At 43.5% G+C, this 20,152-nt stretch overlaps 3 protein-coding genes across 18 annotated transcripts in view; 2 read left to right on the top strand and 1 right to left on the bottom strand.

The window, feature by feature from the left end:
• Positions 1-6,873, top strand: part of LOC147027537 (uncharacterized) — a 91,266-nt gene extending 84,393 nt beyond the window's left edge. For 6 of the 10 annotated variants that reach the window (XM_085877011.1, XM_085877010.1, XM_085877015.1 and 3 more), the window contains 3 exons: positions 1,154-1,369; positions 1,879-1,933; positions 4,184-6,873. In XM_085877011.1, coding sequence (XP_085733137.1) covers positions 1,154-1,369; positions 1,879-1,933; positions 4,184-4,314 — 402 coding nt within the window. In that variant the 3' untranslated portion in view covers positions 4,315-6,873. Of the gene's footprint in view, positions 1-1,153; positions 1,370-1,878; positions 1,934-3,275 lie in introns of all 10 variants that reach the window. The other 4 variants (XR_015057095.1, XR_015057094.1, XR_015057093.1 and 1 more) reach the window with 3 other exon arrangements.
• LOC147027536 (homeobox protein Hox-A4-like) overlaps positions 1-20,152 on the bottom strand; it is a 253,909-nt gene that overhangs the window by 195,923 nt on the left and 37,834 nt on the right. For 2 of the 7 annotated variants that reach the window (XR_015057090.1, XR_015057089.1), the window contains exon 3: positions 13,424-18,181. The exons of the other annotated variants lie outside the window; for them this stretch is intronic. The gene's annotated coding sequence lies outside the window, so the exon portion shown is untranslated. Of the gene's footprint in view, positions 1-13,423; positions 18,182-20,152 lie in introns of those variants that run through there. 7 annotated transcript variants of the gene reach the window in all.
• LOC147027533 (uncharacterized) overlaps positions 8,749-20,152 on the top strand; it is a 148,486-nt gene continuing 137,082 nt past the window's right edge. The window contains exon 1 of the mRNA XM_085877017.1: positions 8,749-9,385. The gene's annotated coding sequence lies outside the window, so the exon portion shown is untranslated. The remainder of the gene's footprint in view (positions 9,386-20,152) is intronic.

Genomic DNA, 20,152 nt, shown 5'->3' with positions numbered 1-20,152 from the left:
TACCAGTGGACGCTCACCTGGTAGAATTATGATACTGAGGAGGAAGTCAAACGTGAGACCGAATGAGCAAAATGTACCAATGAATCAATGTTATGGTCCTGATTTTTTTTTCATTGTTGTGAAGAAATTTTGTACATCACGTGAAATGAAGGTTGTGGTCAAGTTTCATCGGAATTGTGTGTGTAGTTTCTGAGAGGAAAGAAAATACCTATTTTGGGGAGCAACCCCCCCCCCCCCGTAGACCCACTTCGACCCCAATTTTTTCATAGCATGAACAAACTTTGGTACATCATGGGTGATGAAGGTTGTGGTCAAGTTTCATCGGAATTGTGTGTGCAGTTTCTGAGAGGAAAGAAAATACCTATTTTGGGGAGCAACGCCCCCCCCCCTCCCCCCCCCCCGTAGACCCACTTCGACCCCAATTTTTTCATAGCATGAACAAACTTTGGTACATCATGGGTGATGAAGGTTATGGTCAAGTTTCATCGGAATTGTGTGTGTAGTTTCAGAGAAAAAAGAAAATAAATATCAAGTTTCCTCAAAATTGTGTCGAGTTCCCGAGAAAAAATTGCAAATACATATTTTGGGAGCAACCCCCCCCCTCCCCCTGTACACCCCTTCAGATTCCGATTTTTGTTTAATGTCGTGACCAAACTTTGGTACATAATGGGTGATGAAGGTTGTGGTCAAATTTCATCGGAATTGTGTGTGTCGTTTCAGAGAAGAAAGAAAATACCTATTTTTTTTTGGGGGGGGGGGGTCAAACCAAAACCCACCTTGACCTCCGGTAGACTCCACTTAAACCCCAATTTTGTATTTATTGCCATCAACCTACTGGTGTTGTTCCAACATATGAAACATCATTTTAGCTGAGTTTGGTCACAATCCCATCAGCAATTTCGGAGAAGAAGTTGCAAATGTTTCGAGATGGACGGATGACACAACATCCCATCAGCTTCCTGGAACTACGTTCCAGGTGAACGAATAAATAAATGAAACAATGAGCCCCCCGCCACTATTCCCTTAACACATACGCCTTCTTCATTCACTCGGGGGAAACATGCAACAGAGAAAGGAGATGACAAGAGAAAGAAAAAGTTACTTCCACGGCAATGCTCACGCATGCGGTATGGGTCCTTGTCTGGGTGTGCAGGGGACCAGTGATGGGGATGTCCTCGCCATGCCTTGCATGCATGCTGCTGCCAACCATGTTCCGCATGCACCAACTCCTCACAAACCGCCACTTCTGCCAAGAACCCGAACCTCCAGGAACTTTCCAAGCACGAACAGTAACAAGCTACCAAACAACCAGGGCCTCGGGACAGAAGAACGAGCACGACCACCACAAACTACAAAATTACTGCAATGCGTATGTTGTGCGTGCTTTTATTACATCTCACGGGACCGATCAAACCATCCGTGGCATGTGCCAATTGGCTGATGCAGCCTGACAGACGATCATTGATGGTGCTTGTCTCTTGGTTAGTGAGCGAGTTAAATTCCATACCATGAAGAGATTGTAATTTATGGGCTTGCTTAACAGCCAGTGTGATGGTGTTCAACTAGACAGACATCCATATATGGGCATGTTCTTGTCGAGTCTCCTGTCCTTGCACTGACCCCGCATCGCGCTCGTGTGCCGAAATTAACTAACACAAGGAATTCCATATAATGAGAGATAACAACGGGGAAGGCTTAAGAATGGAGGGAGGGAAGAAAGGCTGGGAATAGATTCAGACACTGGTGTGGAGGGCACGGGGCAAGATCTTTCTCAACATGTGCTCAACACACTTTATCATTTGCACAAATTACAACACACTTACGCTAACACATACGACTCAATAACTATTCTAATCTATCACCAATTTTACCTCGCAGACTAAATCCATTACATCCATACCACTCTCTCTGGAAGACTCGTCCCTGAGTTGTGGTAAGGACAGCGTCAGGTTTGCCATTTATCAACACACAACTCCCTCCTAATCAACCTCACAATCAATGCATCAAAAGTTCACTTCCCTTGTCTTGGTATCGAGAATCTTTCCTACTAGTTCTCCCACTAAACACAGTATGGTACTGTACTTACAGTGCCTATAGAAAGTCCACACCACCTTTCAAAATGTTCACCTTTTGTTCCCTTATAGCCTGGAATTAAATTGCATTAAATCAGACTTTCTCCACCTTTAATTACACATAATAACCTACAACTTCCAAGTGAAAAACAAATTCTACAAATTTCAGAAAATTAATTTTAAAAACAAAACTAGAATATCTTGTTTGGATTAGTGTCCACCCCCCTGAGTTAATATTTGGTGGAAACACCTTTGACAGCAATTACAGCTGTGAGTCTGTTGAAATCGGTCTCGACCAACTTTGCACACCTTGATTGGGCAATATTTGCCCATTCTTCTGTACAAAACTGTTCAAGCTCAGTCAAGTTGTGTGGGGAGTGTTGATGGACAATAATCTACAAGTCATGCCACAGAATTTCGATTGGATTTAGGTTGGAGCTCTGACTGGGCCACACAAGGACATTTATGTTTTTGTTCACTCGCCACTCCAGTGTAGCTTTGGCTGTATGCTTCGGGTCGTTGTCATGCTGTAAGGTGAAATTCCGTCCCAATTTCAGATTTTTTGCAGAGGGCAGTAGGTTTTCATGTTGGATTTTTCTGTATTTTGCTCCATCCATTTTCCCTTCTATCCTGGCAAGTGTCCCAGTCTCTGCTGATGAGAAGCATCCCCATAACATGATGCTGCCAACATCATGCTTCACAGTAGGGATGGTGTTCTTTGGTGATGTGCTATGTTGGATTTGCTCCAAACGTAATGCTTTGCATTTAGGCCAAAAAGTTACATCTTGGTTTCGACAGACCAGAAAACGTTTTGCTACATAGCTTCAGAATCTCCGAAATGGTTTTTTGCATTCCTCAAATGGGAGTCAAGGTGAACTTTTTTGAGTAATGGCTTCCTTCTTGCTATCCTACCGTACAGGCCAGACTTGTGGAGTGCTTGGGATCTTGTTATCACGTGTACACAGTGACCAGTCTTTGCCACAAAGGCATGTAGCTCTTTCAAAGTTGCCATTGGCCTATTTGATTGGTCTCCTAGCTTGGTCATCCAGTTTGGAGGGACGGCCTGATCTTGGCAGGGTCTTGGTGGTACCATACACCTTCCACTTCTTAATGATTGTCTTGACTGTGTTCCGAGGGATATTAAAGGCCTTTGAAATATTTTTATACCCATCCCCTGAACTGTGCCTTTCCACAACAACCCAGATGTCTTTTGAAAGCTCCTTGGTGCTCATGGTTGAGTCTACTGTGAAATGCATTACCCAGCAGAGGAAACCTACAGGAACAGCTGATTTTATTCTGAAATAATCAGAATCACTACAATTTAACACAGGTGGAGGCCAGTTAACTTGGTGTGTGATTTTGAAGCTGAGCTAACTTACATTTGCTATTATAAGGGGGATGGACACTTATCCAACCAAGAACTTCTTGTTTTTTAGCTCGCCTGTTCGAAGAACAGAGAGCAATAGCGATACCCTGGCGTGAGCGTCAGCATCAGCGTGAGCGTGAGCGTGAAAATGTTAAAAGTTTTTGGTGCAAGTTATTTAGAAGCTTGCCATTCATTCAATATGTGTACTAGGATGCTGATGTTTGGCAGGGAGGTTCCTTTGCGGTATACTATTGGTCTAGTGAAGTTGAAATTTAAAAATAATTTCAAATTTAAAAAATTTTTGACCTGTTTTGAACTTAACTTTTTTGTAGCACATCAACATAAAGTTTTTGGTGCAAGTTATTTAGAAGCTTGCCATTCATTTAATATGTGTACTAGGATGCTGATATGTGGCGTGGAGGTTCCTTTGGGGTATATTATTGATGTCGTGCAGTTGAAATTAAAAAATAATTTCAATTTATTTTTAATTTTTGACTTGTTTTGAACTTAACTTTTTTGTAGAACATCAACGTTAAAGTTTTTTCCTTTCTCATGTTTTTATCTACCACACTATTTTTTACTGATTACAATATACAAATACATATATTGCTTTAAAATTATTTGGATCAGACTTCACTGCAATGCTTTATAAAAAAGATTATTAGACTAGTCTTTTAAAAACGATAGATGTATAAACAGGCGAGCATTGGGTGGCTTTGACACCAACTCTCTGGTTTATTTTTAGCTCTCCTGTTCGAAGAACAGAGAACAATAGCGATACCCCGGCGTGAGCGTCAGCATCAGCGTGAGCGTGAGCGTGAGTGTGAAAATGTTAAAGTTTTTGGTGCAAGTTATTTAGAAGCTTGCCATTCATGAATATGTGTACTAGGATGCTGATATTTGGCATGGAGGTTCCTTTTGGGTATATTATTGATGTAGTGAAGTTGAAATAAAAAAGTAATTTCAAATGTTTTAAATTTTTGACCTGTTTTGAACTTAACTTTTTTGTAGCACATCAACGTTAAAGTTTTTGGTGCAAGTTATTTAGAAGCTTGCCATTCATTTAATATGTGTACGAGGATGCTGATATTTGTCATGGAGGTTCCTTTGGGGTATATTATTGATGTGAAGTTGAAATTAAAAAAGAATTTCGAATTTTTAAAATTTTTGACCTGTTTTGAACTTAACTTTTTTGTAGAACATCAACGTTAAAGTTTTTTCCTTTCTCATGTTTTTATCTACCACACTATTTTTTACTGATTACAATATACAAATACATATATTGCTTTAAAATTATTTGGATCAGACTTCACTGCAATGCTTTATAAAAAAAATTATTAGATTAGTCTTTTAAAAACGATAAATGTATCAACAGGCGAGCATTGGGTGGCTTTGACACCAACCCTCTGGTTTATTTTTAACTCGCCTGTTCGAAGAACAGAGAGCTATTGCGATACCCCGGCGTGAGCGTGAGCGTGAAAATGTTCAAGTTTTTGGTGCAAGTTATTTAGAAGCTTGCCATTCATTTAATGTGTACGAGGATGCTGATATTTGGCATGGAGGTTCCTTTGGGGTATATTATTGATGTAGTGAAGTTGAAATTAAAAAATAATTTTAAATGTTTTTAATTTTTGACCTGTTTTGAACTTAACTTTTTTGTAGCACATCAAAGTTAAAGTTTTTTCCTTTCTAATGTTTTTATCTACCAAACTATTTTTTACTGATTACAATATACAAATACATACATTGCTTTAAAATTATTTGGATCAGACTTCACTGCAATGCTTTATAAACAATATTATTAGACTAGTCTTTTAAAAACGATAAATGTATAAACAGGCGAGCATTTTGTGGCTTTGACACCAACTCTCTGATTAATTAATTTTCTGAAATTTGTAGAATTTGTTTTTCACTTGGAAGTTGTGAGTTCCGATGTGTTTATAAAGGTGGAAAAAGACTGATTAAATGAAATTTAATTCCAGGATACATAGCAACAAAAGGTGAAAATTTTGAAAGGTGGTGTGGACTTTCTATAGGAACTGTTTCTATAATACATAAAGTTCATTCTAACCACTGAGTCCGTGACTCACTGACGTACTGATATTAAAGAGCAGTACCTTCCGGGTGATGTGGAAAGCTGAAATTTTGTGTGCCGATGCACATCAAAGCTGTTACACCAGGAAAAAAAAAACATCACAGAACCATCGGAAAGAATCCGTAAATGAAAATATAAATAAATGAAAATAAATAGATGAAAAATCAAATGCAGTTGAGCGACCCGAGACAATGTGTAAGCATACCTCGATAGTATTCTAGAATACCCATCGTTTAACAATAATTCAAAGCATTTGTACAATACGGGAGGGGCTTAACTCTGAGGAGGGGCATTAACCTATTTATGCCTCCTCTGATGAAGTCATTGGAGCCATTATGTTTTCAGGTTGTCTGTCTGTCCTTCTTTGTGTCTATAATAGGTTCTCGTTGCCACGATAACTTTAGAACGGCTGAAGGGATACAAGTCAACCTTTGTACAAATATTATAATGATGTAAAGATAAACTGATTAGATGATGGGGTCAAAAGGTCATATAATAGGTCAGAGCCCCCGTGAGGTAAAAATTCTGTTAAAGCACCAATTTGTGAACCAGTGATATTAGTTTGACCAAACTGTAAAAGTACATGTTATGACACAAAGATGAACTGATTAGATTTCAGCATCAACAAGTCAAAGGTCAGAGGTCATGTCAGGTGAACGGCTGAAGGGATTTAAGTCAAACTTGGTTCAAGTATGTACAAGTTAATGATGTAACGATAAACTGATTAGATTAGTAGGTCAATAAGTCAAAGGTCAGAGATCCTTTTGGGTAAAAATTCAGTTACCATGCTAACTTGTTAACCAGTGATGGAATTTTGATCAAACTTGGTATAAGTACACATTATGATGCAAAGATGAACTGATTAGATTTCGGTGTCAACATGTCAAATCCAATTGCCCCAATCCTCTTCTTTCCAGCAGCTGAAAACATTGAGTGGAAGGAAGGAGAAGCATTACTAATCTATTTTAGCACATGCAAAAACACTTTCATTTTACTGTTAACCCCACTCTATTGCGCTTCCAACAATCAAATGGAAGACCAAGAAGGAACCCGAAGGCATAAAGAGCAAAGATGGAGTCATCAGGAGGAACCTGGATAGGATTCTGGTTTCAGCCGCTACTCCACAACCCTCAAACTCATCCAGGTGCAGCCATGTGAGCCTTACAGAAAAAGTTCTGCAATAATTCACTTCTACTGAGAGAAATAGATAATGAAGAAACGGAATTGAGAATAAAAGGGATGAAAGAGAAGAAAAACAGGAAATAGAATGAATAAAGAGAATTATGAATTTTTTTTTTAGAAAGAAATGTGAAAAGAACAAAGATGGTAGGAAGAACCCAATATTCAACCAATTTTGCCTGTAACTAAGCATGCTGGTCCATTTCTTGAATTTGGGCATGGCTCTTAATTTTGCTTCCCTGTGCTTCAGCACAATCTCATGGCTGGGCAGTGTGACACCCTTCGCAGGCTTTGTGTCAGCACCGCAATGGGGGCACCCATGAGTTCCCGAGGCCATCATGAATGTTACCACAATCCTTCAGAAAAGTGGGGGCCCTCTCTGGTACCCTCCCATGTGCTCGCTGGCATTTCCTGCCTTGGGTCCTCTCCTTAAACAACGAACTGGGCACGCAGACCTACAACAACAAAATTGCATCATCTCTATGCAAATAAAATTGCAACACGCACACCTTGCATCATCTCTATTATAAAACCAAGCTTGCACACTAAAAACTCGGCTCGCCGTCACACGATCCCTATGAAACTGCTGTAGCACTTAGCGGACATGCCGACAATGTTTGGGAAGTCTTGGCGTTCCATAGTACCACTTGCATTTTGCACAATGCGTATTTTTGTCATTCCACGTGTATGGTCTGTCGTCTGCTACCAGCTATGTTGCACAGCATGGGTATCGCTAGTCTTCTTTTAATTCTCTGGGGCCTCCTAAAGACCCGGAGGGAACACAACCTCATTCCTCAAACCATATCCCAGGGGATTGCATGCATGCGTACTCCAACATGTGGTACCCCCTGCTTACCCATTGGCTCAACTGTTTGTGGTTCTGTAAGCTCAGTGGGGAGCCACCCTGGCCCTACCCCTAACCGGTCCATCTCACTAGTGGCTCCCCAAGTGGCGTTTCCTCATTGGTTCGTGGGCGCCAGCAGTGACCACTATTTTTGTTGTGTCTGTGTGTCTGTCTGTTGACTGGTTGCAAGAGTACCCTTATTGTCGGGTTTTCCGTGTGTGTGTGTGTGTGTCTGCAACGTGAGGCTCCACAGCACAAACCAGCAAACCGATTTCGATGAAACTTGGCGACAAGTGCCATATGAGCTGAGAGTGTGCGCGTTTGAGTTTCGTTGCTAAGCAACCACCCGTTGCTATGCAGCGGCCGAAAAACCGCGTACGGTATTTTCAATACTTGTCCTACAGTTTTGAATGTGGAGAAACGAGATTTCGGAATAAAACACTTCGAGATAATTAGAAAATTTTACTTGAGCCGATTTTTGATTCAGATTTTATTTTTCAAATAGTAGTCCTTTAAAAATCGGGTGTCGATTTACCGTCATCTTTTTTTGTTTGTTTATTTGAATGTAATGGATAGCTCTGGAGGCCAGAGAGGAGTCAACCGATTATGATGAAACTTGACAGGTAGGTTCATACCAGGATCTAGTTCTATGTTTCTGAGCACCGTTGCTATGGACACCACCGTTGCCTAGCAATGGGACTTTTAAATGTTTGAAAAATCATAAAAAAAAAATTCGAAAATCAAAAATGGGCTTCCAGGCTTTTATGCGCACTATAATCAACCTCTTTCTTAAAAAAATTTCAGCCCGATCCGTGAAAAACTGCATGACTAGTATGCAATTATGTCGCGACCACCCATGTGGCCTAACGGCTTATTGGATTCGCTGGATATCCCTTATTGTCGAGTTTTCCGTCTGTGTGTCTGTGTGTGTGTGTGTGTGTGTGTGTGTCCGCAACGCGAGGTTCCACAGCACAAACCAGTAAACCGGTTTCGTTGCTAAGCAACCACCCGTTGCTATGCAGCGGCCGAAAAACCGCACGTTCACTATTTTCAATACTTGTCCTACAGATTTGAATGTGGAGAAACGAAAGTTCGGAATTAAAAACTTCGAGATATTTAGAAAATTTTACTCTAGCCGATTTTTGATTTAGGTTTTAATTCTCAAATGGTAGTCCTTCAAAAATCGGGTATCGATTTACCGTCATTTAAGGTGTGTATACAGTGTTTGTGAGGAACTACACCGTCGTTCCACCTTCGATCTCTCCTCGATCCAAACGTTATTGACCAAAGTGAAAAGGATCCATAATAAATGGAATCACCGGCATTTCTGTCTTTGTGGATTTCTAATAATATGGTATAAATCAAGTTATGTGTAATTTGAAAAACATCGTTAAAAAATTTTTTTCTACACCCCCGTTATGTTGTCGTCCGCTTCACCGCCAGGTTCATCAAAAACAACCGCCCAGGAAATCTCGCGCAACTCACGGTCTGGTTTGTATTTCACTGAACATCTGTTCTGTTTATGGTTATTATTATTATTATTATTATTATTATTATTATTTTTTTTTTTTTTTTTTTTTTCTCTCTCTCTCTCTCTCTCTCTCTCTCTCTCTCTCTCTCTCTCTCTCTCTCTCTCTCTCTCTCTCTCTCTCTCTCTCTCTCTCTCTCTCTCTCTCTCTCTCTCTCTCTCTCTCTCTCTCTCTCTCTCTCTCTCTCTCTCTCTCTCTCTCTCTCTCTCTCTCTCTCTCTCTCTCTCTCTCTCTCTCTCTCCCACATTACGTTTTGTTTCGTGTTCTTCTGACGTCCACTCTGTTTTGCCGTCATCTGAGGTAATGTCAACAAAAATAATGACATTTTATTTTTCACTTAATTCGTCCCTAATTTACTCGAGCCGATTTTTAACCTCCGCCATCTTCGAAGATGGATGGAGGTTACTGTTTTCACCCCTTTCTGTTTGTTTGTTTGCTTGTTTGTGAACAGTATTACGGAAAAACTCTTCGACGGATTTCGACGAAACTTGGTTGGGGGGTTAGGTATGGTCCAAGGATCATGCCATTAAATTTTGGACTTGGTCCCCCCACCCCCAAAAAAATTGTTAGACAAAATTTTTTTTTTGCATTTCTCCATGTTTTAAGTGATTTCCAACCGCCCCCCCCCAAAAAATTTCCACCCCCCCAAAAAAAATTGAGAATTTTTTTTTTTTTTTGCATTTCTACATGTTTTCTCGTCAGGTCAGGTTCGATCTGTGACCTGCTACGGGTACCATGTAAACCTGTACTAACCTGTTCCATGGTCGGGTTGTCGGCGACTAAACCGTCTCCCCAACCAGGTTTTCTGGTGAGGAGGGTGTTTGGATATGGACACCCAGCAGGATTAAAAACAAAACCTGTCAAAGGGCGGAGGAGCTCCTTGTGAGCCAACGGCCATCCATATCTAGTGCCCAACTCTGTCTGCGGACGTCCTCCTGCAGTTGGGTTACTTTTTATGAGGAGGTTGGTGGCAGGATTTGCACTCCGGCCACCGTAAAACCCTTCATTCCGCAAAACGCAAAAAAATCTGAAAACCCACTCCGTGGGAGTACCTCCTGTGCAGCTTCCCTTCGCAGGGGAGCTCACCGGATGACGGGATTGGGGCAAAGCCTTCGGGACCCCCAATCTTTGATGATAGGAGGGAAACCACGGGGTAACATCCCTGGGTCAGATTGCGGGAGAGTGTGCCGGAGGGGTGCTGAGGTGTCATCCACCAGACGGCGGTCTCCTTGGGTTAACCTGAGGCGGTCCCTTCGGGTGGGTGCCTGGAATGTCCTATCCCGAAGAGAGGATGATCACCTATCTCTGTTATCATCTGAGCTCAAGCGTTTGGACATCGGGATTGCAGCTCTCTCTGAGGTTCGGAGACCGGATTGCGGCAAGATAATGGTGGGTGGTTACACCTATTGGTCTGGTCGCTCTGATGGTTACCATACCCAAGGAGTTGCTGTAGCTGTGTCCAATAAGCTGACCCCAATGATAATTGAGGTAACACCGGTCAACGAGCGTATTATGAGATTAAGGATTCGTCACTCCTTGGGTGTCATTTCCCTGGTCTCTGTTTATGCTCCGACTGAGGCGAGTGATCTCACCGTGAAGGATGCATTCTACGCCACGCTTGAGTCTGTGGTTGATCAGTGCCCCAGACGAGATACACTTCTTGTCTTGGGGGATTTCAATGCATCGACTGGAACTGATAGGGATGGTTATGAGACATGTGTTGGTCCCCATGGGTCAGGAACTATGAACCAGAATAGCACTTAAGTTCCTTGACTTTGCAAGAAGTCATGGACTTAGGGTGGCTGGTTCATGGTTTCAGCGCCCACAAGCTCATCGGTGGACTTGGTATTCCAACGCTGGCAGTGTGGCAAAGGAGATTGACCATGTCCTCATTGACGGTAGCTGGAGGATGATCCAGAACTGCAGGGTCTTCCGGAGTGCTCAGTTCCTCAATACTGACCACAGGCTTGTTGTAGCAACTCTAAAGCTGCACCTTAAATCCTGGAGAATGGTACCATCCCAGCCTAGGCTGAATGTTGGCAAGCTCAGGGATGAGAGAGCAGCTGAGGAGTTTGCGAACAGGCTGAGTGGACACTTGGGGGGTCTGGGTGCTTTGGGGGGTCCTGAAGAGTTGTGGAGTGCCTTCAAGACCACCGTCCTTGATGTTGCCGGTTGATGCCTTGGAGCTCACCGCAGGGCAAAGAAGAATTTTGTCTCTCAAGGGACACTGGATACCATTGACCAGAGTCGCAGGGCCAGGCTGAATGGCAGAGCTGAGCTGTTCAGGGAGCTGAGGCATAAAACTGTACGTGCACTGAGAGTGGACAAGGAGGCCTATGTGCGAGGAATCTGTGAGGGGGTAGAGCATCAGCTGTGGACAGGTGATTCTCGTCCCGCTTACAGGGGAATTCGCGCATTGCGTTCATCCAAGCCCATCCCTCAGAGCACTGTAATTCGAGCAGAGAGTGGTAGGCTCTTGACAGAGGAGTCTGAAGTGAAGGCCCGCTGGGCCGGTTACTTTGAGCGGTTGTACCAGGCTGATCCCCCAGTTGTCGAGTTGGACGTCAAGGGTGTTACAATCCCTGTTGCTCACCCTCGAATCAACTGTGGTCCACCTTCGCTTGTGGAAACACGGGTTGCGGTGAACCAGATGAAACGGGGCAAAGCTCCATGGGTCTGTGTCATCCATGCTGAACTTCTCAAGGCTAGTGGAAATGCTGCATTCGTGTCGTTGCATGCAGTTTTGTGCTCTGCCTGGAACACAGACATCATCCCTACAGACTGGAAGAGGGGCCTTGTTGTCCCTCTCTGGAAAGGGAAGGGTGATCGCCAAGACTGCAACAACTACCGAGGGGTGACGCTGCTCTCAGTGCCGGGCAAGGTCTTTGCTCGGATAATTCTTGATAGGGTTCGCCACCATCTGCTTGAGCACCAGCGTCCAGAGCAGTCAGGCTTTACACCAAAGAGGTCAACGATTGACCGTATCCTTGCCCTTCGTGTCCTCACTGAACGCAGACGAGAGTTTCGGCAGGGGCTGCTTGCAGCCTATGTTGATCTCTGTAAAGCGTTCGATTTAGTGAATCGGGATGTCCTCTGGAGGATTCTTGGTCTTCGTGGGGTGCCACCAAAACTGATCGATCTGATGTCTGAACTCTACTCTGGTACTGAGAGTGCTGTGAAGTGTGGTGGTACCATCTCTGACTTATTTCCAGTTGTTACTGGAGTTTGTCAGGCGTGTGTACTGGCCCCCACACTTTTCAACACTTGTATGGACTGGATTTTAGGGAGGATATCGGAGAGATCAAGCTGCGGTGCATCGTTTGGGAATGTCAAGATCTCGGACCTTGATTTTGCAGATGATGCAGTCATCTTTGTGGAGACTTTAGACATCCTCTTGGGGGCCCTCAAGGTGCTGAATGAGGAGTCTGAGCCGCTGGGATTACGGGTTTCTTGGGTCAAAACTAAGATCCAGGCTTTCGGTGACATCTTGGATGCTGCTGTCCTGTCTGTGCCTGTTTGTGGTGAGGATGTTGAGGTCGTGGAGAGATTCACTTACCTTGGCAGTGATATTCATGTCTCTGCTGGCTGTGAGTCAGAGGTCAATAGACGTCTGGGTCGGGCCTGGGGAGTCATGGATTCACTGGATCATGGGGTGTGGCGCTGCCGGTACCTGTGCGGGAGGACAAAAGTCTGAGTCTTCAGTTCCTTGGTCCTTCCAGTCTTGCTCTATGGATGCGAGACTTGGACTCTGACCAAGGATCTGAGACGGAGACTTAATTCCTTTGGTACCAGGTCTCTTCAGAGAATCCTTGGCTATCGCTGGTCGGATTTTGTGTCCAACGAGCGGTTGCTGAGAGAGACTCGGATGATATTTGTTACCTGCATAGTCCGTGAGCGTCAGTTGCAGCTGTATGGACATGTGGCTCGTTTTCCTGACGCTGATCCTGCTCACCAGATTCTCTCAGTGAGGGAGTCTCATGAGTGGAGGAGGCCAGTGGGCCGACCACATGCCTCGTGGTTGCAGCAGGTTGACCATCATCTCAAGGAGATGGGGATGGGCCTAGCATCTGCCTGGGGGATGGCCAGACGGAGGCCCCTGGAGTACCGGCGGAAAGTGGACGCAGCGACTCGCTGTTCTGGCACATGCTCCCATACCTGACCTGACTTGACTTCTACATGTTTTAAGTGATTTCCAACCCCTCTCCCCCCAAAAAATTGTTACCCCCCCCCCCAAAAAAAATTGTTAGAGAATTTTTTTTTTGCATTTCTACATGTTTTAAGTGATTTCCAACCCCCCCCCCAAAAAAAAATTGTTACCCCCCCCAAAAAAAATTGTTATTGAACTTTTTTTTTGCATTTCAACATGTTTTGAGTGATTTCCAACCCCCCCAAAAAATTGTTAGAGAAATTTTTTTTTTGCATTTCTACATATTTTAAGTGATTTCCAACCCCCCCAAAAAAAATTGTTTGAGAAAAATATTTTTTTTTGCATTTCTACATGTTTTAAGTGATTTCCAACCCCCCCCAAAAAAAAATTGTTCGAGAAAAAAAACATTTGCAACTTTTTTTTCAACAAAATTTCAATGTTTTTTTTTTGCATTTTTACATGTTTTAAGTGATTTCCAACCCCCCCCCCCAAAAAAAAATGTTGGAGAAAAGAACTATAACTCTGTCAGCACTGTTGACATCATATTTAATGAATAAGATATAAGGTTCACTTGAGTGACCCAGCAGTATTGGCGGCGGAGGTTTTGCACTCTCCCGAGTGCTCCCCCTCTCGTTGATTTCGGTTTTATTTTTCAAATGGTGGTCCTTCAAAAATCGGGTGTCTATTTACCGTCATTTGTTATGAGGAGTGCCAGTTGGCAAAATCCACAATTGGAAAAATCTTGCCAGGCAGAGGAACAATTGTATGTGAACCAATACGTCTTGGCAATGAATCTTCGGCGGTGGATCGGTCAGAATGAAAAGCATCGTATCCACCACTTCGATCCTCGCGGATCCCTCGTCGCCTACCGGCTTGTTTGTTTGTCTGTCTGTCTATTAGCAACTTTACGGCAAAACGGCTTTAGCAAACACTATCAAGTTTAATCCACAGGTGGGCACTGAACCTTGGACGACCCCATTAACTTTTGGGTCCAATTGGATCAAAGGTCAAGGTCACGAAAAGATCAAAATCGTTTTTCGCTCATAACTTCGTCAAAAATGATCTGATTTACTTCAAACTAAGCTTATAGTGAACCTTATTATATTTGTCACTTATAATCCTACCCATTCCTACAGTGAAAAATGCATATTTGTGAAGATCAGTAGGGTCCGAAGTTTTGGGGGTCATGGCCATCGGTCAAAATTACAAATTTTCCATTAAAACTGAAACATGGTTACGAAAATACAACTTTACGGGAAAACGGCCGGCTCAAACACTGTCAAATTCTATCCACAGGTGGGTAATCAACCTCGGACGACCCCATTAACTTTGGGTCCAATTCGGTCAAAGGTCAAGGTCAGGTCACTAAAAGGTCAAAATCGTTTTTCGCTCATAACTTCATCAAAAATGGTTTAATTGACTTCAAACTAAGATTAAAATATTCCTTATTCTCTTCCTTATAATCAACATTCAGGTTTAGGATGTATCAAATTTAAATTTGATCCCCAAAATAACTTTATGCCTTAAATGGGCAGAATTTGTTGTGCCTGGCATCACTTGTTTTTATTTTTTTTCTCGCAATTTCATTTCCTCGAAGCTGTGCGTAATGTCCATAAGTACAACATATAAAAAAATCTGATTCGATTTGGTCAATTTTGATGGAAGAGATAGGTTTTTATTATGGGGCTTCCTCAAAAGCTTCCACAAACTCAATTGTACCTAGCGTGGCATTGTTCAATAATGCCCGCAAATCATCGTCGCCTCCCGACTTGTCCTTCTTCTCTTCGATTCTATACATATTGCCACCACCATGCACCGCACTCACCACACTCACACATGCCTTCATCACACACACCCACCTACTCTTCAGCACACACATACCTCTGGAAGGAGCTCCCATCCAATCGCCCGTTCCATGGATGTAGTCCTCATCATTCATGTGTGCAACCACTGACCTGGTGAAGACTGCCGGCTTCACCAGACAATCACACCCTTCCTCCGGCGCTTCCAGCCTTGTTTTGTCCACTTGTGGGGTCACATTCACTTTGGAACATATTGCCATGCTCATTCTTGTGCCTCCTATTCTACACTTTCTTTGTATTCTACTGTTGCTATCCAATCCAATCTCTCTGCGATCTTCATTTCATTTTCGCCACTCCCTCTGCCCCTCTTCTAACCTCTCTACTGCCAATATCTCTTTCTCTGTATCTTCTTTCAAATCCCATTCTTCCATCCTCATTCCCTCTTCCCCCCTTTGCTTGCCCAGATTGTCCACTAATCTGGCTTTTCCGGCTGTCAACTGCCACTGCATGGCCTCTGCCTCATCCAAGTCTTTTGCCATTTTGTCCTGCTTGGCCCCATTGGCCTTTATTTCTGCCACAAGGTCGGCCTAGTTGGCCTCCAGTTTGCCTGCCAGCTTCTGGAACATGGCCATCATGGCCACACACTGGTGGCCAAAACTTGGCACGGTGGTGACACTGACCTGCCGCTGGTTCAAGCTGGGCCACTAAGGGGTGCTGGGCTACCGGATGTGAGAGGGGACTTGACTGCATCCTCCGCCGATCCCTTCAACTCCATCTCCTCTGTGACCATGGTGGTGTCGGCCCCAAAATGCCCCTCCTCCTTTGTCAAACGGGGGTTGCTCTCTATAGGTCTTTTTTATCATACTTTTTCTTATTAATAATTATGACACCAGTGTTATGGTTGTGCGTCTTCGATGACCGTTATGCTGCCCGGCGGGTATGAGATGAAAACATCTCAATGTCCGCCATGTTAATTTAATGTGAATTGGCATTTTCAGACAACGCCTAGTATGGCAGGATGCTGACAGGATAGCCAAGCGGAGCTTGTCAGCGATCTGCATTTGGGGGGCTTAAGGGCGGACCCAATATGCCCACCTATTGGGTTAATAAACCAATTCTCACTAAGAGCAATGGTGCCTGCTGCTGATCACCACACAAGTTCTCATCAAAGATGGACGTTTAATACATGGAGAAAATGGGAGGAAGAAGAACACAGCCACACAACCACTATCACAATAACTATAAACCATCTCAAGATACAAAGCCCGTCCGTGTCTGCTTTGTCCTCAAACTGAACTTGACGAAAACGACAGTTAAAAAAGACATTGAAAAATCTTATTCATTTTTGTTCTCCACAATCTCATAAAGGTTGGTTGAAGATTTGATGACAAAAGCCCGATTTCTAAAAATGTTATGGCCTGGCCGTACACACTGAATCTCAATGGTAAATACATGTTTGGATTAAAACATTTTTTGACTGATCTATCACTTCAGCGTTGATGTCATCCTTCATCCTTTTCTACCTAATTGGGAGTAGAATGAGATGTGCCAAATTTCAAATTTTTCCGATCAGCGGTTTCAGAAATATATATATATATATATATTTTTTTTACAATTAATCCAAGATGGCTGCCATACCACGTGACCTATGAAATCACAATTATCATTCAAATATTCTTCATTGGGGGGGGGGGTGCTCCAGCCCTGAAGATGGTGTGTTAATCGGGAAAGTGGTTGCTGAAAAAAAATGTTTAAAAAAGTAATACATCCCAATGGAATCCAAAGGCAAACGAAGCCCAGGCCCTCCTGGTTTGGTGGTCAGCGACACACCCACACCTGGGTGATGCCAGGCCCCCACATGGCACAAAACCAAGGTCACCAAATTGACAAGGAGCATACGGGAGTAAACCACGGGTTCTGACGCATGAGACCAGCCTGGGGTGAACCACCCGGAGCAGTTTGGTGATTCTTGCTGCGCAGCAGGCCGTGCGTAGCGGTGTCCCAGGCCGCAGGCCCGAGCACCACCCACCAGAGAATGTCTTTACTATGCTCTGCTCATCGGAGCCGAGTGCTGACCAACTCTTTGAGGGGGAATGCCCAGGCCCAATGGCCGAAGGACACCGCGATGGCAGACCTCCATGCGCTGCGACACCGTCGAGGGCAGCTCTTGCTTTCGCATTTTTGACCAGTCCAGTTTGATGTCAAATCTGGGCTCGTGAACTTTTCAGGGTACACCTGGAACATTGCCCATGGGCTCCAAGCGCAATGAGAAAACTTATTCGAGGAATATCCCGTAATGCGCTGATCTGAGTTGCTTTCCCCCCATGAAGCGGCCGCCCGAAAGGGTGACTGCCCCCTTGTAGGTTCGCTCCACCGATTGAGAACAGACTGTGACTAGGTTGACCCGCAGATCCGGAAGGGCTGTGGATCTCATGCACCATGTTTGTCTAGGTGCCCTTCAGCTCGTGTCGCAGATGTTATTGCGGACTGCACCCACCAGAGGTGAATGATGTTCAGGATTAGCCAGGAAAGTGGGAGGCCCATGAGGACTCCCCGCTGACTGATCGCCTCTTCACCATCGGGCCACTTTACCACCTGTGGCCCAAGGCCAAGAACCCTGACGCGCATCATCCATTCCAGAAGATTAAGCTCCTCGGCAACCCATAACCACATGGCCTTACAAAAGTTGAGCGGAAGGAGGTCCGTCGCAGAGGTCAAGTCTGCCGAAAGGATGACTCGCGGACTGGGGAGCGGATTCGGAAACATCGACCACGTTGCACCATCACGATCACCCTTTAACAACTGCATCACCACGCAGTCCTTCTTCGGAAAGGATGGGACCTGCATGTAGTAAAGCATGCAGGAGGGCTACAAGGGCTCCTGGGGATTGCGTCATGATGCGGGCTTTCCAGCCACGTTCTTGAAGTCTGATTACCTCGGACCTTGACGGCGCATCGAAGTCAAGCTCCGAAAGGAGCTGGTCACGCATCCTGACAGGCAGAACATAGACTTGCCAATCAGCCAAATAAAAACCCTCTGGTGGGTCGCCATCACATTCTGCAGAGGCACTCGGATCTACAAGCATCGCAGCCTCATTCAAGTATGTAGTGAGGCCACCTTGTCCCCTGGATTTCTCCAGGCAAGAACCTGAGGGCGGAGCAAAAGGAAGCGGCTGAATATATATATATATATATATATATATATATATATATATATATATATATATATATATATATATATATATATATATATATATATATATATATATATATATATATATATATACATACATATACCAGTGGGGCATGCTTGCACACTGCAAGCAACTGCCCAGGTGCATCCGACATGCAGACATAATAAATATAAGCTTCATATATTTGATGAAGTAGTTTGGAAAGAGCTATATATTTAAGAGCACTAGGTTACAATGATATGCAAGGAAAAAATACAAACAAAAATGTTCCTCTGTCCATGTCTAAAGGTAATTTACCTATTCCTTTGTTTTTTCCGGGCGTTATTTACATGATTGAATGAGAATGGCACTCAGTGGAGTAACTCTGCCACGTCATGCCTGATCCACGAGAACATATCGGGCCATTACATTTTTGAAATATCATGCTATACAGTACTATATCATTTTTGGCCCTATCTCTCAATGGTGAAGAATCACTTTCTAAATTAAATAATTATTGTATCCAGAGCCAGATTTGGATCTTCACCAAAATCCAACCAGTTCATCCTTGTCACATACCCAACCTGTCCTCAAAATTTCATCCAGATCCATCTACAACTTTTTGAGATATCCTGCCCACAAACAAACAGACAAACTAGAACAGGCACTCATAGAGCGCATACCTTCGCTGCCACTACTTTTTTTGTTCTTGGTATGAGTGTGGGGAACTGGTTTGATGCTGGTTTCATGCAAATCGAATAAGAATTGACTGAGTTATGCCGAAAACCGCATATTTTTCAAGGGCGTGACCCCCCCCCCGACATTTTACCCCAACCGGTGACATGTGTTATGACGTCATTGTGTCACAAGATTGGGCATTGATTCTGAACATTTTGGTGCTGGGTTCATGTAAAGCGGACAAGAATTGACCGCGTTATGACAAAAACCGCATATTTTTCAAGGTCGTGACCCCCCTGACCTTTGACCCCTAACCGGCAACAAGAGTATGGGCGTCATTGTGTCATATTGCATATCACAAGATGAGGCGTTGAATTCTGAACATTTTGGCGTTAGTTGCATGCAAATTGAATAAAAACTGACCGTGTTATCATAAAAAGACGATTTTGACCTTTTCGTGACCTTGACCTTTGACCCGAACGATCCCAAAATCTAATCGAATGCTTCCTGGCGAAGAACCAATCATCCCACCAAATTTCATGCAATTTGGTTTAATACTTTTTGAGTTATACGAATCACAAGATTACAAATAAATAAATAAATAAATACACACCGACCAAAACATAACCTTTCGCAGAATGCGAAGGTAACAAAGACAGAAAGGGGTGAAAATATAACCTCCATCTTTGGTGGCGGAGGTAATGACAGAAAAACAGGAATTTGATTCTGATAAATGGCATACATTGTCAGAGAAATGAATGACGGAATGATTGATATAATGTGAATGTAATATTTGCTTTATTCCTTCAATTGAAGAATTGTAAAGTGGCGGGTTAACATCATTGACTGAGGGCACGGCTGTGTCACTCATACTGATTTGGGCAGGAATTTGGAATTCACCCATGGTTGTGGCAATAGCTTGCCTACTCTTCGTGAAGAACACCATGGGATCTTTAACGTCCACCAACGAATGCTGACAGACGGGACGTCCAGTTTAACGTCCATCCGAGGTCAGGTGATGAAGGTTGTGGTCAAGTTTCATTGAAATTGTGTGTGTAGTTTCAGAGAAGAAAGAAAATACAGTACCTATTTTGAGGGTTAAATCTGGACCCACTTTGACCCCCATAGATACCCTGAGGCCCTAATCTTTTTGTAACGCTGTGGACAAACTATGGTACATCATGGGTGATGAAGGTTGGGGTCAAGTTTCATGAAAATTGAGTGTGTATTTTCGGAGAAGAAAGCAAATACCTATTTGGGAGGGTCAA

The sequence above is a fragment of the Eptatretus burgeri genome, chromosome 4 (assembly GCF_056783735.1).
Source record: "Eptatretus burgeri isolate ZD-2024b chromosome 4, Ebu_testis_v1, whole genome shotgun sequence".
Taxonomy (NCBI): domain Eukaryota; kingdom Metazoa; phylum Chordata; class Myxini; order Myxiniformes; family Myxinidae; genus Eptatretus; species Eptatretus burgeri.
This window is presented reverse-complemented; position numbering and strand designations above follow the sequence as displayed.